The sequence below is a fragment of the Grus americana genome, chromosome 2 (assembly GCF_028858705.1).
Source record: "Grus americana isolate bGruAme1 chromosome 2, bGruAme1.mat, whole genome shotgun sequence".
Lineage (NCBI taxonomy): Eukaryota > Metazoa > Chordata > Aves > Gruiformes > Gruidae > Grus > Grus americana.
Genome location: NC_072853.1, coordinates 120,678,171 through 120,699,684, shown reverse-complemented (window position 1 = coordinate 120,699,684; position 21,514 = coordinate 120,678,171). Strand labels below are relative to the sequence as shown.

General features: G+C 35.5%; 1 protein-coding gene across 1 annotated transcript in view; it reads right to left on the bottom strand.

Annotated features, from left to right (window-relative positions):
• Positions 1-21,514, bottom strand: part of KIF15 (kinesin family member 15) — a 37,503-nt gene that overhangs the window by 3,335 nt on the left and 12,654 nt on the right. Inside the window, exons 13-32 of the mRNA XM_054817023.1 lie at positions 20,693-20,902; positions 19,422-19,599; positions 18,854-18,995; positions 16,380-16,521; positions 15,848-16,045; positions 14,878-14,985; positions 13,992-14,097; positions 13,280-13,445; positions 11,493-11,643; positions 10,393-10,478; positions 9,881-9,956; positions 9,523-9,609; positions 8,447-8,551; positions 7,469-7,591; positions 5,916-6,062; positions 4,871-4,975; positions 4,417-4,581; positions 3,861-3,967; positions 1,548-1,620; positions 938-975 (exon numbers count right to left, since the gene is read on the bottom strand). Coding sequence (XP_054672998.1) covers positions 938-975; positions 1,548-1,620; positions 3,861-3,967; positions 4,417-4,581; positions 4,871-4,975; positions 5,916-6,062; positions 7,469-7,591; positions 8,447-8,551; positions 9,523-9,609; positions 9,881-9,956; positions 10,393-10,478; positions 11,493-11,643; positions 13,280-13,445; positions 13,992-14,097; positions 14,878-14,985; positions 15,848-16,045; positions 16,380-16,521; positions 18,854-18,995; positions 19,422-19,599; positions 20,693-20,902 — 2,513 coding nt within the window. The remainder of the gene's footprint in view (positions 1-937; positions 976-1,547; positions 1,621-3,860; positions 3,968-4,416; positions 4,582-4,870; positions 4,976-5,915; positions 6,063-7,468; positions 7,592-8,446; positions 8,552-9,522; positions 9,610-9,880; positions 9,957-10,392; positions 10,479-11,492; positions 11,644-13,279; positions 13,446-13,991; positions 14,098-14,877; positions 14,986-15,847; positions 16,046-16,379; positions 16,522-18,853; positions 18,996-19,421; positions 19,600-20,692; positions 20,903-21,514) is intronic.

The window sequence follows — 21,514 nt, the reverse complement described above, 5'->3', positions numbered from 1 at the left end:
GAATCTTTTTCCTCTTTGCACATTATTTGTTTGTATGAGACTAACACTATTATAAAAGCCTATTTCAAAGACCAGAGAGGTATGAAAACTCAATGCATCGAATAGCAAGAGAACCCCTAATCAAGACTAGGGCTTCTGGAAAATTTAGTATGGATTAACTTTTGAAATGACCATGCTCATAAAAGTTGTCTTCATCCTTCTAAGTTATTTGCATAGAAAGCATGCTATTAAGTGTAAATAACTCAAATATTAGGAGATTCAGCCAACATGAATCCTGAAAGCAATACAGATTAGGAAAAGAATAACAGGGTCAACATTTTCAAACTAATTTTTATCTACTATTTTCAGTATTTTGTTTCTTCACTATTACCCATCCAAGGTGCAAAACACTTGTATTTCTAAGACTACTTGCACAATAGTGCAAACGCTATCTACTAATCCTCTAATAATGAGCAATTTTCATTACTGAAGCTGAAGTGCAAAAAATAAATAGCATAAGAGAGCAAAAACTGAGATTAAGTTTAAAATTATAAAATATTTACAAAATTAATAAAGAAATGAACAGTATTTCAATTTCATTTGAAAAGGAATGTGCTTATAATTCACTGCATATAAAAGAATTGAAAAATCCCATGGCACAGATGATTTTAAACAAGTAAAAACATCCCTTCCAATTTAAGTTTTTCTACAGTTCCACCTTATATCAGGAAAATCCTCTGAAAAATGCTACCCTTTTAGAAAATGTAGTAATAGGTGCTACTACCACCTACTGATGAGAAAGAGTAAGAACTCAACGTGCCTCACAGAAGTGTAAGCAACATTTCCAAACTACATCTTTTATACTTCCAGATCTTGGACTTTATTGCTTAAATATACCTTTTTGGTACTAATGAGTTTAATACAAGTCTCCAGTTCAATGAACAATATTTAAACTTACTCTGCTTTGATTTTCAGCATCTCCTCTATTGCTTTATTCTGTAAAAGTTAAAAAATATTAGTTACATTCTTAATGTTTAATATACATCCATTTTTTAAAATTATTGGTCACTTAACTGATGCTACGTATCTCATTCCTACCACAATCATCCTACTGCCCAGTAACTCACATCTCTAATATTCACTGTAAGTTCATGCACGGATTTCCAGTTTCGTGCCAGCACAAATGACCCACAGCAATATCTCTGCCCATTCATACATGGCAGAGTTCTAACAGGGGGTTCTTCTGTCTGAGATCCATGGCAACCTCCGCAGCGATGTTAACTTCCCTTTGGCAGAGCCTTGACATTAGCAAGCGACACAATCTTCGCTTTCCAACTCTGTGGAAATGTCAGATTTAGTGATCTGAATCTGGTTTTGCTTATTGTGGAAGCTGACACACAGTTCATTGGTGTAAGACCGAGACAGAAACCTTAAGAGAGAAGTATCAGGCTCCGTGTCTGTTAGAATTCACTAGAAATCAGTGTTTGTTTCACTGCCATGAAATAGAAGAAAACATGTTAATACTTCACAGCAGGGAAACAGCAACTGACACGAGAAGGGCAATATACCTTGGCAAGTCGTTCCTCAGCAATCTCCTCCTCTTTCTCTTCAAGGTACTGAACGTCAGGATGTTTCTGATCACTAGGAAATCCAAGAATAAGGAAAGTTTCTCACAAACAAAGGAAACCAGTTGTAAAAACAACATTCTTACCCAGATTAAACTAGTAAATGTGTGTAGCTGTCTTGACACATGTTCATACTCAGAATACTGAACATCATAAAACAACTCTGGATGTTTAAACTTTGATATTTTCAGTAACTTAAAATCTTTGTCAACATCCCTAGCTAGGGCAATTTATTTTTCATATCTGGTATAAACAGCCTCAGACTGAGAGAGTAAGTGTGTCTATGTGTGGGTGGTTTGGTGGGGGGGGGGGGGGGCGGTTTATGTTAATTAAATGCCAGCTTAAAAAGTCTAACAAATTCTGAGAACTATAATAAAAATCATCTACTTTCCTTGTTACATTTTGGTACCACCCACTTCCAAAATCCACCCAAATTCATCCAGCTTATAAATGGTTGGACAAAACTGCAACACACTTTGTTTACTTATTCCCAGTGGATACTTAAACTAACTTTAAAACCTCCAAGGTTAGAATCATTGGTTATGCTCGAGCCTTTCAAATTCTAGTACTGGTCAGCCTGTGCCAGCTCCAAAGTAGTGAACTGAGCCTGCTCCAGCTTAGCAGTACAGAGGCGAAGGCTGACCTTTTCTCTACAGCTTGCTCTTCCCTGCCCTGACACCAAATACCAAAAGAGAGCAGGCACTTGATCTCATCTTGTGTTCTCAAACATCCTCTGATGCAGTCCAAGATCCTCACATCTCCTTACTTTGTCACGTGTGACACCAACGATCAAACCATCTCTCACTCTCTAACACTGGGCTACACAAAAGATGATTACTACCTGCTGCTATCAGCTGCTCCCATACTGTACGAGGCATGTGTCTGTTGTAAATATCCCCACCTGAGATATCTAAACCTGATTTTTCAGAGAGCATGCAATATACTATTAGCCTTCAGTCTATTCAAACCACAACTTCTGTCAACTAACAGCAACTGGAAATTGTTAATGCTTATCCAAGTTATATCCCAAGGTCCCAAGTTGGGAATCCAGCAAATGAGGAACATAAAAGTAATGCTTTTCTGTGAAAAGTTTGGTCCAAGTAACCTACTGCATAACCTGTGTGAAAAACAAAGCCACAGAATCCAGTTTTGCATGTCAACGTAATCCCTTCTTGTTTTTCTGTGATTTCCATTTCATTTGCAACATGCTTTCAAATGTCTTGCAAAGAAAGCAGAAGGCCCTAAAGACAACATCATAACTCAGTATGATCTGACCCACCAAGGCGGCCTTCTGCACAGAATGTTTTCCACAAATTAATCAATTCATAATTGAAGATTAATGTATAACATACACAATGCAAGGACAAACTGGAGTTGCATAGGCACCTTCAGTTACAGCATCTTCTAATTGGAATACTTAATTTTGCAAATTTAATAGTGTTCTTTTACATTAAATATTTATCTTACCAAAAAGTCAGTTCTAAAACTGACAACACTGACACTTCGTTGAATTGAGACGGAAGTTCTGGAAGATATTTATTGATACATCTAATAGGCAAAAAAAGATTAACCTCCTGTCTAGCATTAAGTTACTGTTTACTAAATTGCCCCTTAAAAATGAATTGTCATTAAATAAACAGAATTATTTGGTGCCAGTTAAGATTTCTTTTCACAAAATGTAAACCAGCAGATTATTTAATTCTTTACAAAATTGAAAAGAAAACAAAAAAGGTAAGCCATGAAACAAAATATTTTCTGTCTAAAACTAAGCTGTACAGATTACAGTTTGAACCAAACCTCAGGATACCTCCCAGTCTGAAGTATACAGCAGTGTACCATCTTTTCAGAGGAAGTTAATTCCTTACCCTCAAAAACATGAGGTAGAGACCTGGTTCCATTTACGTCTATGTTAAAACTTGTGTTGAATTCACTTGGATATTTCCTATCTACTGAATCTATATCTGCACAAGTAATATGGTAATATAAAATATACAGCAATGTCTGTGTATGTAATTATTTTACATTCTATTTCCCTTCCCTTTATAAAAAAAAAAAAAAAAAAACTTTGCTGTATTTAAGAATTTGTGATTTAAAGGCAATAAAGTTTACAAGCCAGTAAACAATTTTCATAGAAAAGGCTGAGTCAATCTCTAATTAAACAATATGTAAGATTGCATTTAAAGTAAAACCTGTGTATTTGTTTATCTTTCTTAATTGATTCAAGTTAAGACAGGTTTTTTTTTTATTTTACTTTACCTGTTCTTGCTTAGTCTCTGAGCTTCTACAAGGCTCTGTAAATTCCTGTTGTTCTCCACCAATATCTGCATTTCCAGACGCAAGTTCTCCAACTCACTTAATTGTTCCTAAGCAAGTGAAATTGGAAACATTTTATTTGAAGACCAAATTGCAATCCCTGTTTTCATTTCCAGTTGAACATGTTTTTGAGTAAAATAGAAGACAAAACTATTTGTCAGAAAACAAGTACAGTTCTCTGGCAAAGATCTGCATCACGCTGCCATTTACAGTTTCATTAGAAACTTGAGTTAGAATAAATCAGTACAGTTTCTTCAGCAAAAATGATGTTACTATTTGATATTCATGAACAGGAAACAACTCAGTTCTTGGGAAAATGAGATATATGGACATCTCAAGCAAGTTGTCACCATTTGTTACCAGCCTAGGTAGAGAAAACCAAGAACTGCCTTCCTGCTTTAACAGACAGACTACTACGCAGAGCTCATTAAAAATATGGACTCTGTATTCTGTCTTATTTTAACGTTACAAATTGCCTGTAGAGATTTACTCGTAGTACCTTCAGCCTTAGAATTTCATCATTTTTAGCTCTTCGTTCTTCATTCAGTTCATGTACAAGGTGCTCCAGATTTATTGCAGAAGCCCTCCGATCAGCTATTTCTTGCTCATGAGTTTCCAAGAGCTTTGCCAAATTCACATCAAATTTAGGAGGAGTTTTTGGACACTGGTAAGTTAAAAGAAACAAACCCCACAAACTATTAGTAAAGAACTGTTTCCCCTATGTATTGGTTACATGTTTTAATACTTAATTGGAGACGTATGTTAATAAATTCCTGGCAGACAAATCATTAATAATACATTTAAATTACAAACAGAATGAATGGGATTTGACCATTTTTGACACACTGTCATTTCTGGTCCCAGCCTGAAGCCATGCTGTAAAGTTTATTAGTCCTTTTCAATGAGTTTTAACAGTCATTACAATAAAAATGTTTCTCTTACAAATGCCATACCTGGGGAAATGTTACTGCAGATGAGTCCACAAAGCAATCTATTTGCTTCATTTTTAGTTCATATTCGTTCTTCCTCTTCTCCAGTTCTTCTGTCATTTTGCCCAACTATTAGAAACCCCAGTTAGAATTAAATTAGCTCATAATACACACAAAATATTAAAACAGCAACCAGATCTCTATTTTGAGCAAGCTTAAGTACACCACAAGTTATTTTAATTAGCTTAGACTTCACTTTTACAATTGTTTTCTACATTTACCTAATAACTGTTAATCATTCAATAGTTGCATGTAACAAGTATTTTTGAAGCATATATACACTATGTACTGTATAGCTAATCTGAATTTTGTTCTTGTTGATATTTGGTTTTTTTGCCTTGCTAACACAATCTACTTTTCAAAGGGCTTGCTAGCAGAGAAAAACTATTACAAACTTTGTTGACAAACATGATTTGATACAAAGATTTTACTGATATATATTTAATCAGTTTCCTCAAGAGAATATGCTAACACAACAAAAGGACTCTTCTTTCCAAAATAACTTATCCTTATTAGAGTTTTTGCCAACACAAATAGATTAATTAGCACTATGACAGTTGTGACAACTAGCACTAAAATTTGGACAAAGGCTTAACATAGCTATTTGGTCCGCAAAAGCTCCAAATCACTCTCAGACTGCACAATTTAGAGCTCAACAATTATCTCCATTACCTAATGATATCGTTTATGGATAAGTGTTAAGCAGAGGAAAAGTAATCCCCTAGGTTACACTGCTTATAACCTGAAGTTGCTGTTATTGTAAGTACTGATAATTTTACTCTGCTTTCAGAGTAAACATTTTTGCAATCTCTAGACACTATTTCCAAAGTATTCAAAGAGTTATCTAGCCTTTGTTCAGAAGCTTTTGAACTACTACTCTGCTTTTACTGGAAGGAGCATTGCTCTTCACCAAAAATACCGCATACAAGATGCTCTAAAATTACAACATTTTCTAGAAGCTACAATTAACCCTCCTAAGGAGCTAATTATCAGAATTGCCTTGTTTTACCTGTTCCCTGAGTTCCTGGATTAGAGCTTCTTTCTTTGTTATGTCTTCCTGCACACACCGAAGCAATGAATCATGTTTCTTAGAGGCCTCTGTCAGTCTTATCAGCTGATCAGTGGTATGATGCAAGTCCTCACACAGAAGGTCTCTCTATTTTAAGTCATTGGACGAGTAAAGAAAGAAATGTTAAAGTTATTGCTCTAAAGCAGTTGTTTCAAGATGTTTTGTCATTGCTGCTAAGATTGTTAACAGCTACAAGCATCTCCCTTTTCCCTCCACTTTTTCATCATGAATTGTAGCAAGCATTCATTGATAAATTTATTTTAGCGCATTTTCCATATCCATTGTCTTGGTTGCAGAACAAAAATGAGAACTTTCCTACAGTGTAGTTACAGTTAGATACTTGTGCGAGGTATTTGGAATCGACCACTGGTTAATAGATTGTCTAATTTTAATCCATGCTGAATTAGTGATTACAGCTTTTTTCAGTACACTGCTATTCTGCAGATGCCTCTGGATTCATTCTAGGATCTAGACTCCCATCCTGTCTGATGGGGCATCATACCTACACGAGGTGTGTTAAGCTAGAAGAACAAACAGTAGTTAGTATTTTAAATGCCACCTTGGATTAGTTCTTCTTGTCCAGTCAAGAAAGCATGAAGGAAATTAGTAACTGATGTATAAAGTCAAAGAAGGAGAAACCCTATGATTTTATCAGGAGACAGATACACCCAAGGATGACAATGGAGTAAGAATTGTTACTTCAGTTTAAAAAAATATAAAACCAAGTGATCCATTTGGCAGGTGACTCAGTTTTGGGTTCCAGAATGTCAAAATTAGATATTATTATTAATGAAGATAGTCTGTTTATTAAACATAGTGGAAATCTATTTAAGAATGGGTTTTGAGAAGCAAACACTACTCTGGAAGACATTATTGGTGCTATATGATTGGACTAAGCATATCTAATATGACAGATGATCTTGTAGCAATTACTTGTAAGGAGAGGCGAGTGGTTTTGTCTGATGGACATGTTCACCAAAATAACGGTGAGAGCAGTAACAGGAAAGACAGAGTTAAAAAACTCTGCTTTTTGAAAAGCAAAACTGGAGTTGAATCAACAATGCATCCTAAATCTGTTTCCAGCAGGTGGAGCTTTTACTTAAAATTATGAGTAAAGAAAAGATGTTACTGAATATAGCAGTGGGGGAAGACATAATGTTAAACACATATATTCTTCTACCTATTTTAATTTCTCAGCTGCATCATCTAATGCTGCCATTAAATTCAGTTGATGACTCCTTAGTGGCCTTAACAAAATTAAACCAGGCTTTTAGCATAGGTTTTTATGAAGTAGCTTATAAAATATTTATGTCAAGTAATGTGTTAGTTTAACAGAATTTGTCAGGTATCTCATGAAATGTTCCTTTAAGAACAGCTTAACTACCTATAGTTTGAACTAAAATGAGGTTAAATTTTACACAAGTATTTTAAGCAAAACCACATCCAATTAGTCTGTTGAACAAATAATAATATACCACCATTAATGCTTTTACCTCAATGTTATCGGCTATTTGTCTTCTCTCCAAGGCTTCCCTCAATTCTTCAATCTTTTTTTCCTGATCCTCTATGATTCCTTTGCTTTCTTCTTTTGCAGCCAGAACAAGATTATACTTGCACTACAAAAAGTATTAAATTAAGTTTTAGAATATTTTAGGAAAACAAGTTATCAAGGAAAGTTGGCAAACATAATATAAATAAATGTGTATCACAAATCTTATGATGACAACTACAAACATTTAAAATACCAGTGCCAATGACTAAAATCAGAATGACTTACCATACTTGCTAAATTGTACAAATTATGTAACTAGAAATGAGTTGTCAAAACAATGGAAAGATTATTAATTTAATATGTATTAGTCACCACAATACATATTAACCACTAAAACCATTATTAAAAAACAGATAACCATATGTATAAATCTGTCTCAACATTTTGTCTGTAGGACCTTTTGAATACATAGCTCATACATACACATTATCTAAAGCATTCTGTGGGTTGCTCTATCAGTTTGCAAACCAGACCTATTTTAATAAAGATGCATCATATTTATTCATAGTTATTCAAATAGATAGTTTTAGTTCTTTATGTTTTCAGATGTACAACATAGTAATATCAACAACATAAAAATTCACTCCCTCAAAAATGAATTTACAATTCAGCTTCAATTATTGAGGTCTTAAATTGCCAATTTCTCAGAAAATCTAAATGTGACTGTCAGCTGAGTGTATTTACAGGATGTGAATAGGTCCCTTTAGAGATATTGCTCTTTACCCACCACATGGAAAGAGTTCAGTTTTCAAGACAGCCTTAGGCATAAAATGTTCAGAAGATTTCAACATGTCAAAACAAAGAAGTTTCCTTCTATAATGCTACAGCGACTTATGCTGTTTGAGACCCATGATAAGACATGTCATTGCCTTCCATTTCTGAAAAACTATACCATGTCCTTCAAAATGACAGAACATACATTTATATCCTCGAGCTCTCTTGTCAGCCCATCTATGGACTCTTTCTTATGATTATTTGAAGACCTCAGCTCCTGGATCTGTTTCATCAAGTCAGTTACAACTTCCTGCAACATAAAAAAAGTTAATCCTCATACAGTGTGTGTGTATATATATATCTATCTTATATACATTTTATTACTGGATTTTCTTTAGCGTCTAATTTGTCCATCCCAAATTTCAACCAACTATTTGAAAATGAGGCCTCAATATGCACACGTAAAGGAGTACCAGGAAATTTGTTGTTAAATCATTGGCTTTTGTTCTAAGCACTTACATAAAGAATTAAATAACCTGCTGTGCTCATTAGAAGACTAGCCCTCTGATTTAGTCTCAGGCTATTATGGGATTCTAATAGGAAGAGAATAGAAGTACTATAGTTTAAGGTTACATTTGTTCGTAATGGAAAAAGGCACATTCAAGAAACACTACTGCACTGACAATACCAGATTCTTTTGACCTTATACATGTAAAATTTTTGATTTTAGCATGGAAAAAGCAAGATTATCAATGCATCATGCTGAATAGCAAACACACTGTGTGATTTCTTATGCTTGTTTTAAATACAACATAAATGCTTATACAATGGGAACTTGCTATTTAAGCTTTCAGAACACTGGAGCAATCTTTTCATGTAAAAGTGCTTTGATTTTATTAATAAAGATACCCACAGTCACATTCTTACATCACCCTTCTTACCTTTTCTATTACCCCACGACAACACAGCACTGACTGGAAGGCCCTATTAATCATCAGGGGAATTATGCATCGAATGTTTTGTCCAATTGACAGCTTTACCTTGATTTCTTTTTTTTGTTTAACCTTCAATTATCTTGTGTTTTCTCTGAATGCATACCAGTTTCCTACTACCCTACAAATGTCATGCCAGTAAAAGGTAGGATTTATTTTGCCTAGATACACAGCCAGGATTGCCTAGAAGCATAGAATTACTATCATAAAAAGGCTCTGGGCATTCAACTCTACTACAAAACACAGTTACCCACAAAACTGGGTATAAGTAACAGAAATAGGCTCAAACCTTATCTGTATCATTTGTCTTCTTCAAAGAAACAATAATCTCTTCAGCAGCAGCCAGATCCTGTTCCAATTTCCGCAGTTTTGTTTCCTAGAAGAAATAATATTTGTGAAGAAAAGACTTAATTACTTTTGAAGTATGTTTTATAAAGCACAAAGCCATGAAAAAAATGGAAGGAAGGAAGGTGCTTACCTTACCAGAAAAATTAAACAGTAGCTTAACAAAACAATCTGAAACTTGAAAACTCTAAATTTAATTTTGCTGGTAACATATAGAACAGCCAGTTCACCAATAAAATTGCTATTAATGCACAAGGAAATCCATGAACACATGATTTAGACATTCAGTTCTGCTGTTGTACCTGCTGCTCACAGTGTGTCACCATTTCAGAGGATGGTTTCTCCACCTGTGCTTTTTCAAGTATTTTCAAGAGCTCCCTGGAGAAGAAAACATATTTCTAGTGAGAAATATAATCAGAACATAAGAGAGCTTTAACAAGAATCAAGTCATATAAGTTTATTCTTATCTGCACTTAATTTTTTGAAGGGTTCTTTAACTATCACCTTCTCAGTGCTTTATAAAAGACTAATAGTTTAGTTACTAGCCATACACTGCTACCAGTAGTGGAACTTTATCTTTGACATGAAGAACTATACTTGTAATGAAGTTACATTTGTCACGTTAATTGACTACATTCAAATGAAGTGTTGTTCTAAGTTGGATAAAATAAAAAGCCCATTATGTAATTATCTCCACCCAGCTGGTGAAAAACACCTCTACAAACAATATCTCCATTTGAATAAAAAAACCTAGTGTAGGACAAAACCAGTGAAGTCAGATGAAAATAAAACTCTGCCACTAATTAAAACTTACTTTGAATTGTTTTCTTTGTCTTCTTGTAATTGTAATGTCAGTTTTTCATTATGTTCTTTTTCTGTTTTCAGAAGTTTCAAAAGGTTCTAGGATATCAAAATATATGTTGTTATAACAAGTTACAATATAAGGTCTTCAGAATAATTTAAACCAAAATAAAAATCTAAACAAACTCTTAAGATGACTGACACCCCTCCCCCCAAACCTTAAATGGAAACAGAAATATCTTTAGCTTTGTCCTGGACAAGTTCAAAAGTAAACACCTATTCATATTAAGCAATCAGCTCTTTGCACCTGCCATTGATAATAATTTCACATAGCTATAATGTTCCTCAGTATCCAAGCCTTTAAAGGGAGAAATTAGAATTTTCAACTGTAGATTAATTTGGGGGGATTTTTCAAATTCTAACCAGCAGTTCAAGATATTAAACTATAAGGAACTTAAAATAATAATTTTCAGTCTGTCAGTATTCCTTTAAACAGTAAAAAGGAAAAGTTTTAGCAAACTTGCTGAGCAGGCACAGTGTACACTGTAGAAAAGCAGGCAAAATCATTTGCAAAAGCCCTTGAGCAACCTTACTGCTGTTTTGCAGTCACTGCAGTCTGACAGGCTTTCAAGGACAGCATCAACTAAATTGCAGGACAGTGATCCACCACAAAAAGACATAGATTATTTTAACAAGATCACATCCACTATGAAAATTTTTAAGAAACTCCTTTGTAAAGACAGAATAAGTAAGCTAGTCTTAGCGAGCATTGAGATAAAAGGTCACCAGCATTTCAATGTCAGGATTCTTTTCCAAAGCAGTTTCTTATTCCTTTACTAATTAACCCATCTCCCTCAACATTTCCAGAGCAATTTCTTCAGCCAAAATACCTACTACTTCATCATGCTATCAGATATTTCTTGTAGCCTGCGGTTGCAAAAATCTTGCAGTAATTTTTTTAAAAAAATTCTGGGTACATCTTCTAAATGAGATCACCAGGAAACTTATTATTACTGTGGAATCTATTATCAATGATACAATAACAGGAATTAAATAATCTGGCTATATGAGTAACTGTATAATAAAGTCCCTTAAAAGCCTTGACTTTCTTACACAAAGCTCAGTTTTCATTGCTTCTGCTTCTTGTTTTTGGTCTTCAAGTTGTTGCTTCAGCTGATCTGTCTCAAACTTCGCTACTTCCTGCAAATTGTCATAGTCATCCTGCAGGCTTGCTTTTTCTTCAAGAATCTTTTCGTGTTCTAGCCTATATAAAAAAACCACCCACAATATTAAGATAAGGGTTTGTTTCATTATAAAATACTCCAATTACTTGTATTTCATAATCTCGCAGCCCAGAAAGCCAACTGTATCCTGGGCTGCATCAAAAGAAGCACGACCAGCAGGTCGAGGGAGGCAGTTGTCCCCCTCTATTCCGCTCTAGTGAGACCCCACCTGGAGTACTGCATCCAGCTCTGGGGGCCCCAGTACAGGAGAGACATGGAGCTGTTGGAGCGAGTCCAGAGGAGGGCCATGAAGATGATCAGAGGGCTGGAGCACCTCTCCTATGAGGACAGGCTGAGAGAGTTGGGGTTGCTCAGCCTGGGGAAAAGGTGGCTCTGGGGAGACCTTAGAGCAGCCTTCCAGTACCTGAAGGAGGCCTACAAGAAAGGCTGGAGAGGGACTGTTTACAAGGGGCAATGGTTTTAAGATGAAGGAGGGTAGATATAGATTAGATATAAGGAAGAAATTCTTTACTGTTAGAGTGGTGAGGCACTGGAACAGGTTGCCCACAGAGGCTGTGGATGCCCCATCCCTGGAAGTGTTCATGGCCAGGTTGGATGGGGCTTCGGGCAACCTGGTCTAGCGGAGGGTGTCCCTGCCCATGGCAGGGGGGTTGGAACTACACGATCTTTAAAGTCCCTTCCAACCCAAACCATTCTGTGATATGATTCTATAAATATATACAGTGTAGTTATTTTAGAAAGAAGTGACTGACATAAATGGTAATTTTTTTTATAAACTCTGAAACCCCAAATTTGTGAATGGCACAGGAAATGTAAGTGGCATTGGCAGAGAAGGCAGAGTACTGATCCCTAGAAATAATTTATTTTTTACAAAATTCTATGGAAATTTCAGTCACTGTCTTGATAATTCCCCCCTTTTTATTATTATTTTTTAATCCAGTTGTTGGACAAAAGACTCTACAAGAACGATCCTGAGTTGTCATCTGCTTAGTTGCTATCTGGGTTATTTATTCCATGTAAAATACTTCTATATTCTGAGCAAGTTTGGGTTATTTACCTCTAAGTTACTGCCTTGAAAACTTATTTCATTTGATCTTTCACAAGAGTGAAAAGCAAAGAAGGGTAGAAGATCTGCTAGAGAAGCGTTATGAATCATGTTATTAATGGAGAGCCTACAGAAAGAATATCTTCCAAAAAGTCAGTACTTCTGTTAACACAGAAGGCATCAATGAAACCACAACATTTAATTTCAATTCCAGGTTCCCAGTCTTACAATGCATCACTCAAATGACTTCAATTTTAAGACTAAATTGGAAAAGAAAACCAAAACAACTAGACAAACTATACCTCTTCAGCCACTTAACTTTTGGAGGTCAACAAGTTTATAGGTATATCCTACTTAATGGGAAAATGCTATCGCAAACCAAAATTAAGGAAGCAGAAATAAAAGAAAATGAGGCTAATTTCACCATGTTCCCCCTCTTGGCTCTGAAATAGTCATGGAAAGACTTGAGAAAAAAATAAGCAAAGGATATAAATGCAAAATAATAACTTTAAATAAGAGATGTAAAGCACAAGTTCACATGCAGAAAAGAACTAAATCACTGGATAAATCCAGAAGGGAGGTTAAGACATTTTACCAAATTGCCAACATACCTGACGCTGTCCAGCTGGAACTGTACATCCATATGTCTACCAGAAAGCTGACTCATTTCTTTCTCTTGCTTTTCCCTAAAGGCACTATATTCCAATTTTACAGCAGACAGCTCCTTGTCCGCAGACTGCAGGACAATGCGCAAGTCACAGACTTCACTTTTTAATACTGTCAAAACCCAAACAAATATTTTTACATGTTATTTAGAAAACTGTGCTAGATACAGGACATGTAACACTACAGAACGTCCTGGGAAAGTCTCACAAAATTTTATACATTTTCAGTGGAATTAACCTTGAAGGTCACACACAAAAAGGATTTGTAAATGGAAAAGGTCAATGAAACATTGACTTTAAGAACTGAAGAGTACAGGCAAAACAAAACATTCCAGCACTGCATTTCCATAGACCAATAGAGGATATTCCCTTTATTTTTAGTTAATATTTTCTTTATAAAATACTGTATCATGTACTCTCTTCCCATTCAGAGTGAACAAAGAACAATTTTCAATATTGTATATGGTCCAAGACTAGACAGAGAAAAACTATTCTGTAAGTATTAGAGATTTTTTCTTTTAAAAAAATTTTAAAAAATCAAACCAGTATGACTTTAACATCTTAAACCCAAATAGTTACTCAGCATATGCTATTGTTGATTCAAAACATTAAGACACCTCAGAATTTCATATGGAATTTCAGTGCTACATAGACTTACTATCAGTCTTGCTTTGACTGTCTTGAAATTGCTTTTCTAGTGATTTTATCTGTTCAAGGAGCTCCTGGCGCTCTTTACTCCAGTTATTCCTTTCAGATGAAAGAAGCTTGAGAAGAGAAGTAAAATTTGTAAATGGAAAGAAACATAGGAGTGGCTAAGTCACAGAGCTGTAACAATAATAATGTATTAGAGCATTTCATCAGCTGATTATAAATACAAGATGCATTTTTCTTTAAATTTGATGTTTGGTGAATCTGAAATCCATGGAAGTCCAAGAAAAAAAAAAAACCAAACCCAAATCGATATAACTGAAAACATTACCTTATCTAAAAAGTTCACTTAAAAGCAAACCACAGCTTAGGAGCCGAGATCTACTTCAGAACAGACCTATCAGAAATGAGACTGATCTGGGAAGAAAACAGGCCTTATTTCCTTTTCTATGTTAAATCAAACCTAGCAATTAAAGAAGACTTGTAAATATTTTATAGAGTAAGGATGTTTCAGTTCAGTTCCAACTGAGGCAAGTAGTATTTTCAGCATTCCAAAGTTTAAAATTTCCTTGTGACTATTGCTGTTTTCCAGAAATCATGAAGTTGGCCAAAACCAAGCACAGGCATCTTGAGTGTTTATTTGCTTGTATTTAAGATCAAGCAGGCTCAGAATCACAACATCTAAAATACCAAAACAAAAAAAAAAACAACCCAAACCTGCAGTGTTATGTTAAGTGAAGTCCTTGTCTTCCTGCACAGCCCTGAACTATGAAACTATGTACATTTTTCAAAAGTCAAAACGCAAGTAACACTGGAGATCTCACTAGACAACACAGTAGTATGAGTATGGTAGATACGACCTTGTCATATATATCTGTATTATATTGTTCTCTCACCTCCTGTATTTGTGCAGAATGATGCTCCAGTTTATTAATATGCTGCTGGAGTTTTATATTCTTGCTTTCCTCTTCATCCAGCTTTGTCTGCTTTGCGCTCAGTTGCTCCTGTGACACAACAGACACTCAAAATTAGAACACCCATCTTCCAGTTATTCTCACATTCCATATGGCAGTCTGTGCATATTAAATATAAAAATGTCAACTTTCTTTTTTTCATGACCTGAACCAACAGAAAACAGAACATTCAAAAATAAACTGGTATCTTAAGTAGCTGATTTCTCCTATTGCTAAGTAAACTGCCAGAACACAGGAAAATCCGTCAGGGAATACGAGGACTGAATCCAATAAACGCTTTTAGTTTTCAGACATATGTTTATCTTGGAGATATAAGGCTTTAAAAAGAAGTTATTCAAAATATATACTAGCTAAATTCCTTACAGGATCTCTGCACTATGGTAAGCATCAAAGAGGGGTTTTGGCTGTTGTGCCAGGGTTCAGATAACTTCACAGCACTTTTCTATGTGACAAAAGACCTTCCCTGCCCTTTAGGAAAGATACAACTAAGGTGTAACGACGGACAAGCAATATTTGGCAGGTTTTGTTAAATCATGCAGTATTATATAATAAGCTTGGGTATTGTTCTAAATGTAGCTGTCACCAGAGACTTATAAAGAAGATTCCTCAGAAAGAAGTTATCAGGTTAAAATAGTACACGTTTAAATGCCCTGTATATCTTAAACTACTTACGATATTCAACCCTCAAATCCCTTTCAAGGTTTTTCATTGTAAATCCTCTTAAGAGCAATGTACAATTAGAGAACTGTTCAGTGAATCCCTAAGTATTCATCAAGAGCTTCAGTTTCCCATGCAAATTAAAATATATTTGGTGAGACGGAAGCATTTCATGCCAAAACCCGCTTTATAGTAAAGTTACACATACACTTCAGTTTTTATTCAGAACGTTCACCTGTGCCACTTTGAGCTCCTCAGCAATGGCCTCATATGCTTGTTCATTCATCTGTGGGGGAATGGGCTCCTTCAAAATGTCATCCATTATCTCTTTGGAACACTGAAAATCTTCAGAACGATAATCTAAGATTTCTGGGCTTATTCGCGGCACGAGGCGAGACCTTAGCTGGTAAGCCTTTGTTGGAGTGGTTATATTCTGTTATAAAGATTACAAAGCAATCTTTATTTAACTGTAAAATGGAATTAATACTTTGTCTGGTATTGTATTTCATAGCTCTATAACCAGAATAATGAAATAAAATGCTCAAAGTTGTTAGTTCTAAACCACTACACTTTTTCACATTTGTCATCTGATTGCAGCAGCAGTCATTCAGTAAATATTTCAGAACAAAAAAGCAGCGTATCTGCTTTATCACATATGGATTACATGCCAGAACACTAGTTAGGTTAAGGGATCATACAAATGAAACTATGTTCTCACACACCTCAGGAGTAAGTATGTGTGGTTTTAAATAAACTTATTCTCATACCGTCAGAGTTTCTCTGTGTAGCTTATGTAACTGAGAGACTTCTCGGCGCTTGTGTGCTTTGGTTGCTTCCAGAATGTTTTCGAGATGTTGGTTTGCTTTCTGAAGGGACTGAAGCTCTGATTCCAGTTCCATATGCTTTTTCCTGTTTAGGAAGTATTTTACTACTGTCAAAACCAGTCCATCAGTATGCCCTCTATCAGTAAGAATAAACTGCAGTATTGCCAATGAGTAAACTGAAGCTGCACTCTTGCACAAGCATTGAAATACATTATTTTGAGAAGCCACCATGATGTATTAAAAGGAAAAAAAAGGTATTAAAAACTTAAGAAGCTTATTTGTGCTTGCATAATGAAGAAAGCAGATGGATAACTAAACGTGTCAGAAAAAATCCATTACACGGTCAGAAATAAGCTGAGCGCTCTGCAATTCCTTTTATGAGAAAGTGGTATCACCCATACCAATATGGTTTTAAGCTGTAAAAATGTTATCCAGTTATATGAGAAGTCTGAACTGTTGCTTGCCAGGACTAAAGAAAATCCTTTAAAGATTGTTTTTTTTTTTTTAAAGTGCTGCTCTGTTAAAATTATTTTGCCCTCTAAGAGTACTTTAACTGAAATCCAACAGTTGAGCAGAAATTTAGGAATAATTTTCATTAGGTATTTTGCAGAGCTACATGCTGTTACTGTGATATTTGGCCTTACTGATATAATTGTACGGTCAAAGTCTACAGACAAAAGGAAATATACTATTTCATCTTTTGGTAGTTTAATGCTATCGCTTTCCCTCATGAATTTAGCGTCTGCAACAAAACTTACAGAACAGAGTAGAACTTTAGGTCTGACTGTTATTGGACAACAGAAAAACTAGTATACATTGATTTTGTGAAACTCTTAAATCTTACTCTACTTATTCAGTTACACTTGCATGTAAAATTAAGCATCCTGTTACTCTTAAACTGGAAACAAGTTTAAAATTTAGTAAAATCCAGAGATGAATCCAGAGTCTCAAAGGCACACTTCTGTTTGACTGAACTGCACTAAGAAAGTGTCAGTAATTGATAATAAAAATGCCTACACACTATCAGAAAAGCAAAATATGCACAAAACATGGAATACATGAAATAGGAACACATGGAATGGGCAGGAAAATTAAGTAATTAATACATGCAGATATAAATAAATCATTGTAACTAATGATACAGGACAATAGATGGATTGCTGAATTGATGAACTCAGTATATTGTAACATTACAATTCATAAAGTTCATAGGATTTGCTACACAGAAATCCAAGAATAAAAATATAGGTTTGTACAATTGCCTGAATGAGCAAAAAGGGCATTACAAAGCTACTTTGCAAAAAACCCAAAAAAGTGGGAAGGCAAAAATGGAACTATCTTGTGCCCAATGCTTGCAGAATTACAGTCTAGATTCACTGAAAACAATAAAAAGCAATGTCAGGTACAAGCTAAAAATAAATATAATAAAAAAAAAATCAGGTCCCCTTTGCCTTCCGGGTTTACATTATGTTTGCTGGTAATGCAATATTTTTTTTTTTTTTTTTTTTTTGTATCTCCAGTAACAGGACCTGAAGTTTTCAGAAATGAGGTTGATCAGGTTGAGCCACGTATTATTCATTTGCATATATACACACACACACACTCTGAAGGTATTACTTGGGCCTTTTGCATTACCTTATGCTGCCCTCAAGGAGAACAATAGAAGTAAATTCTTTACTAGATTAGTAAGGACAAAGTAGACCCTTATCCCATGTTTAGATGCCAAAGCAAATGGACATGAACGAACTATTTACACCATGTCTTTGCTCTAGTTTGAATTAAATCTTTGTTCGAATAACAAGTTCCAGGATAGCAGTACTATTGCCTTCTTAAAAATCTTTGAGGTGGAGACAAAAAATTAACCAACAGGTTAGCCAAAATTTTCTGGGGTGCTTGGATTCTACATTTATGGTGACTCAAACTTGCAATCTTAAAGAGGTTATATTAAAAACTACCGTTGCACTAAAACCAAAACCCCCAAAACTGATCAGCTCTTAGTTCCTGTCACTGCTTCCATCTGTAATACTTCAGTTACTGAAAAATACTTGCTCAAGACGGAAACTAAGCCAAACTCTCCCTGTCCCATTAAGCAGGCGACTATCTGAATTTCTGGGTATGTGCATCTCCTGCATGTTGTGAAGCATTCTTTTGCATCTTAGCGTAAAGAAAAGCTTTTGGAAAGACAAAGAAATTTGCAACAGTGCAAACATGCCTTCAGATTGCATCGTGATTGTTTCCTAGTCTAGGAGTAACCAAGTTCAACAGGAACATATTCTGTGTGCATGCCATTTTTCTTAACCTGGCCCTCTCTTACATGCAAAGAACATACTTAGACTGTATATTCAGGATCTGAGACTAACTTTTAAAAACCATTATAAGTAATTATTTAAAGACATTTCTATATTGTTTTATCTCACTTGGTTAGCTCTTTGAATTCTTCATATTCTTGTTTTGAACTTGCCAGTTCACTTTGAGTCTGTAGCAGGCGTGCTTTCAGCCTTTCAACAGATGCCAGTGAGTTGCCTTCCACTGATATGGTGGTAGAATATAAATGATGACCTAAAGAACAAACATATACCCTCTGAAATCACAGAGCAGCTCAAATACTGTAAGTTTTACTAAAATGAAAGCATTCGTAGGCTTTTGAACAGCATAGTAGCAACTGAGATTGAAGCACATGGGTATTAGCAAGAGTCTACATGAAAACTAGTAGAATTACTATTACTGCAGTCTTCATGACAACTAAGGACAGCAAAATTGTGGATTATGGACAGTGTTCACAAGATGCACAAGAATCCAAATTCCCTATTGCTGTGTTTGCTTGAAGGCCAACGTGAATAAAATGAAGTAAATCTGTTTTAACAGTCTTCAGGTATCACTTTGAAGGTGGAAAAAATACATCAAGACAGACAACATTTTCACTCTGCTGCACACAACAGAACTACAGGAAGCTTATTTAGCTGAAGAACATTAGCATATTTTTACCTCCACTATTTTTCTCTGTGGCTGAAGCTTCCAAAAACGCTTTTTCTAGTTCTGCGATGGTCTGAGCATCAATTTCTTGGGCCTTTTTAACTGACTGTAAAGAACGAAGTCTTTTATTCTCCTCTCTGAGGTTATGGTTCTCCATGGCATACTTTGCAATTCGTGGGTGTTGTTCCATCTGTGATAAGCAGTATTTTATTCAACAGTTTTTATTTTCCAGACAATGCTATACATAACTAGCTACTGCTCTACTACCTTTAATAAGCATTAAATTGTAATAGAAGAGGAAAAAAGGTATTCCCTACAGCAGTTAACTGTCCCTTCCCTTTTTTTTTTTGTTAGTTTTCCTACTCCCCTTGGAATCTGCTCTCAAAAAAGACAGTGGGTTTACATTTGATGTGTTTATTCTTTTACTGGTAATAAAGCAGTGGAAGCTTTTCTTGCTGCTCTTGACATCCCTTTTCAGTTTCAACTTTGAGCTTTGGCTTTGTTAACACTGTCCCTGCGTGCCATAGTAATGTTTCTATAGTTCTTTAATGACTGTCCTGACTTAGGTACTTTTCCCCCTTCACTTTGGAGCTCAGTTGAGCTACAGATTCAAGCTGGTCTTCTAATACATCTACTCCTTTTTCCTACTTGTGCTTGGAGAAAATTGTTTTTAAAGATCTGCCTTCTTTCTTGAGCTCCTTTGTTCTTCAAAACTGCCTCACAAATGATAGCACACCTATCAGATACCTGAATAACCCGAAGCCTCCTCTCCTGAAGCCTTAGGTACGTACTTTGCTACTTGCCTTCCTCAAGCAGCTCCAGGACGCATCACCCCCATTGGCCCATCTAGCATCTGTGTTGTTATCCTTCAGAAACCTGCTGTATTACTTGCATCCTGCTGTCTTTCCCTTTCAAGAGATGTCATGGAGGTTAAAGTCTCCCACAAGAATGAGGATTTGTTATTTGGAGACTTCCTTGAGTTGCTTAATGGAGACTTAGTCCTCTACCTAACCCAGACTGGGTGGCCAGTAGCAAGCTCCCACCATGACATCACCCTTGCTAGCCTCTCCTCTTATAAACTCACAAGCTCTAAACCCACCCATTGCCCCTTCCGTAGGGAAACTCCATGCGTTTGAGATGCTTCTATAAAGGGACCCACCATCCATCCACTTTTTTCCTGTCTGTCTTTCCAGAAAGCCTGTATCCACCCATCACAGAACTCTATCAAATGAGCTATTCTCACAAAATAAAATTGTTCTAGAAAGGAAAAACTAAAGACTTACCTGTTCTCTGAGTGTCTGCAATTCCTCCCTCAATTCACTGAGGAGATCGTCTTGCTCTTTTGGCAATAAACTTCCACCAGCCTCTTTATGTAATCTCTCCAAGCGAACAATATGGTCTTCACGGAATTTAACTATCATTTTATTGGATTGAATAAATTTCTCCTTCTTGGCACACAGATCTTCTAGTTGAGCAATTTTTTCTAATAAATTCTTAGAAAAAAAACATACAGATTGGTGGAAAAGTGATAGTCATACTAGATGGATTTTTAAGGTGCACATATCACATACACAAATCATGCAAAACTCAATTAACAGTAATTTTGTGAATACACAGACTATCATTCATTTGGAGCAGTTCTGTAGAGAGCAACAGCTCATACCAAAATGACAAATTACACATTATATTGCAAAAACTTTACTTAGAAGCTCCAGTATGAATATTTAGTCTACAGGATCAGTTAAGCACATCAGATGCACCCCTACAGTGCCTGTTTCAGTTAATTTTCTTCCAAAAAAATCCATTTTGGATGATTCAGCACTGTGCCATGGTATAAAATGGGGATGACTGGGAAGTTTTTGTCAAAAAACACACTGTTGATCCAAACACTCAAAGGTGCACTTAATTTTAAGTAAAACAGAAGTTTGTTTTTCTGTTCAAATTATTTATTAGAAAATCCAAATAAAAAACCCACCCCCTAAAACTAAACATACTATGAAAGTTATCCTATGGCTTCTCTGGATTTGAAAGATTCTATCTCAAATGTCATTTGACTTCCCTTATTACCAAACCTTATCGTCTTTGGACAGACTATTTCTATTCAA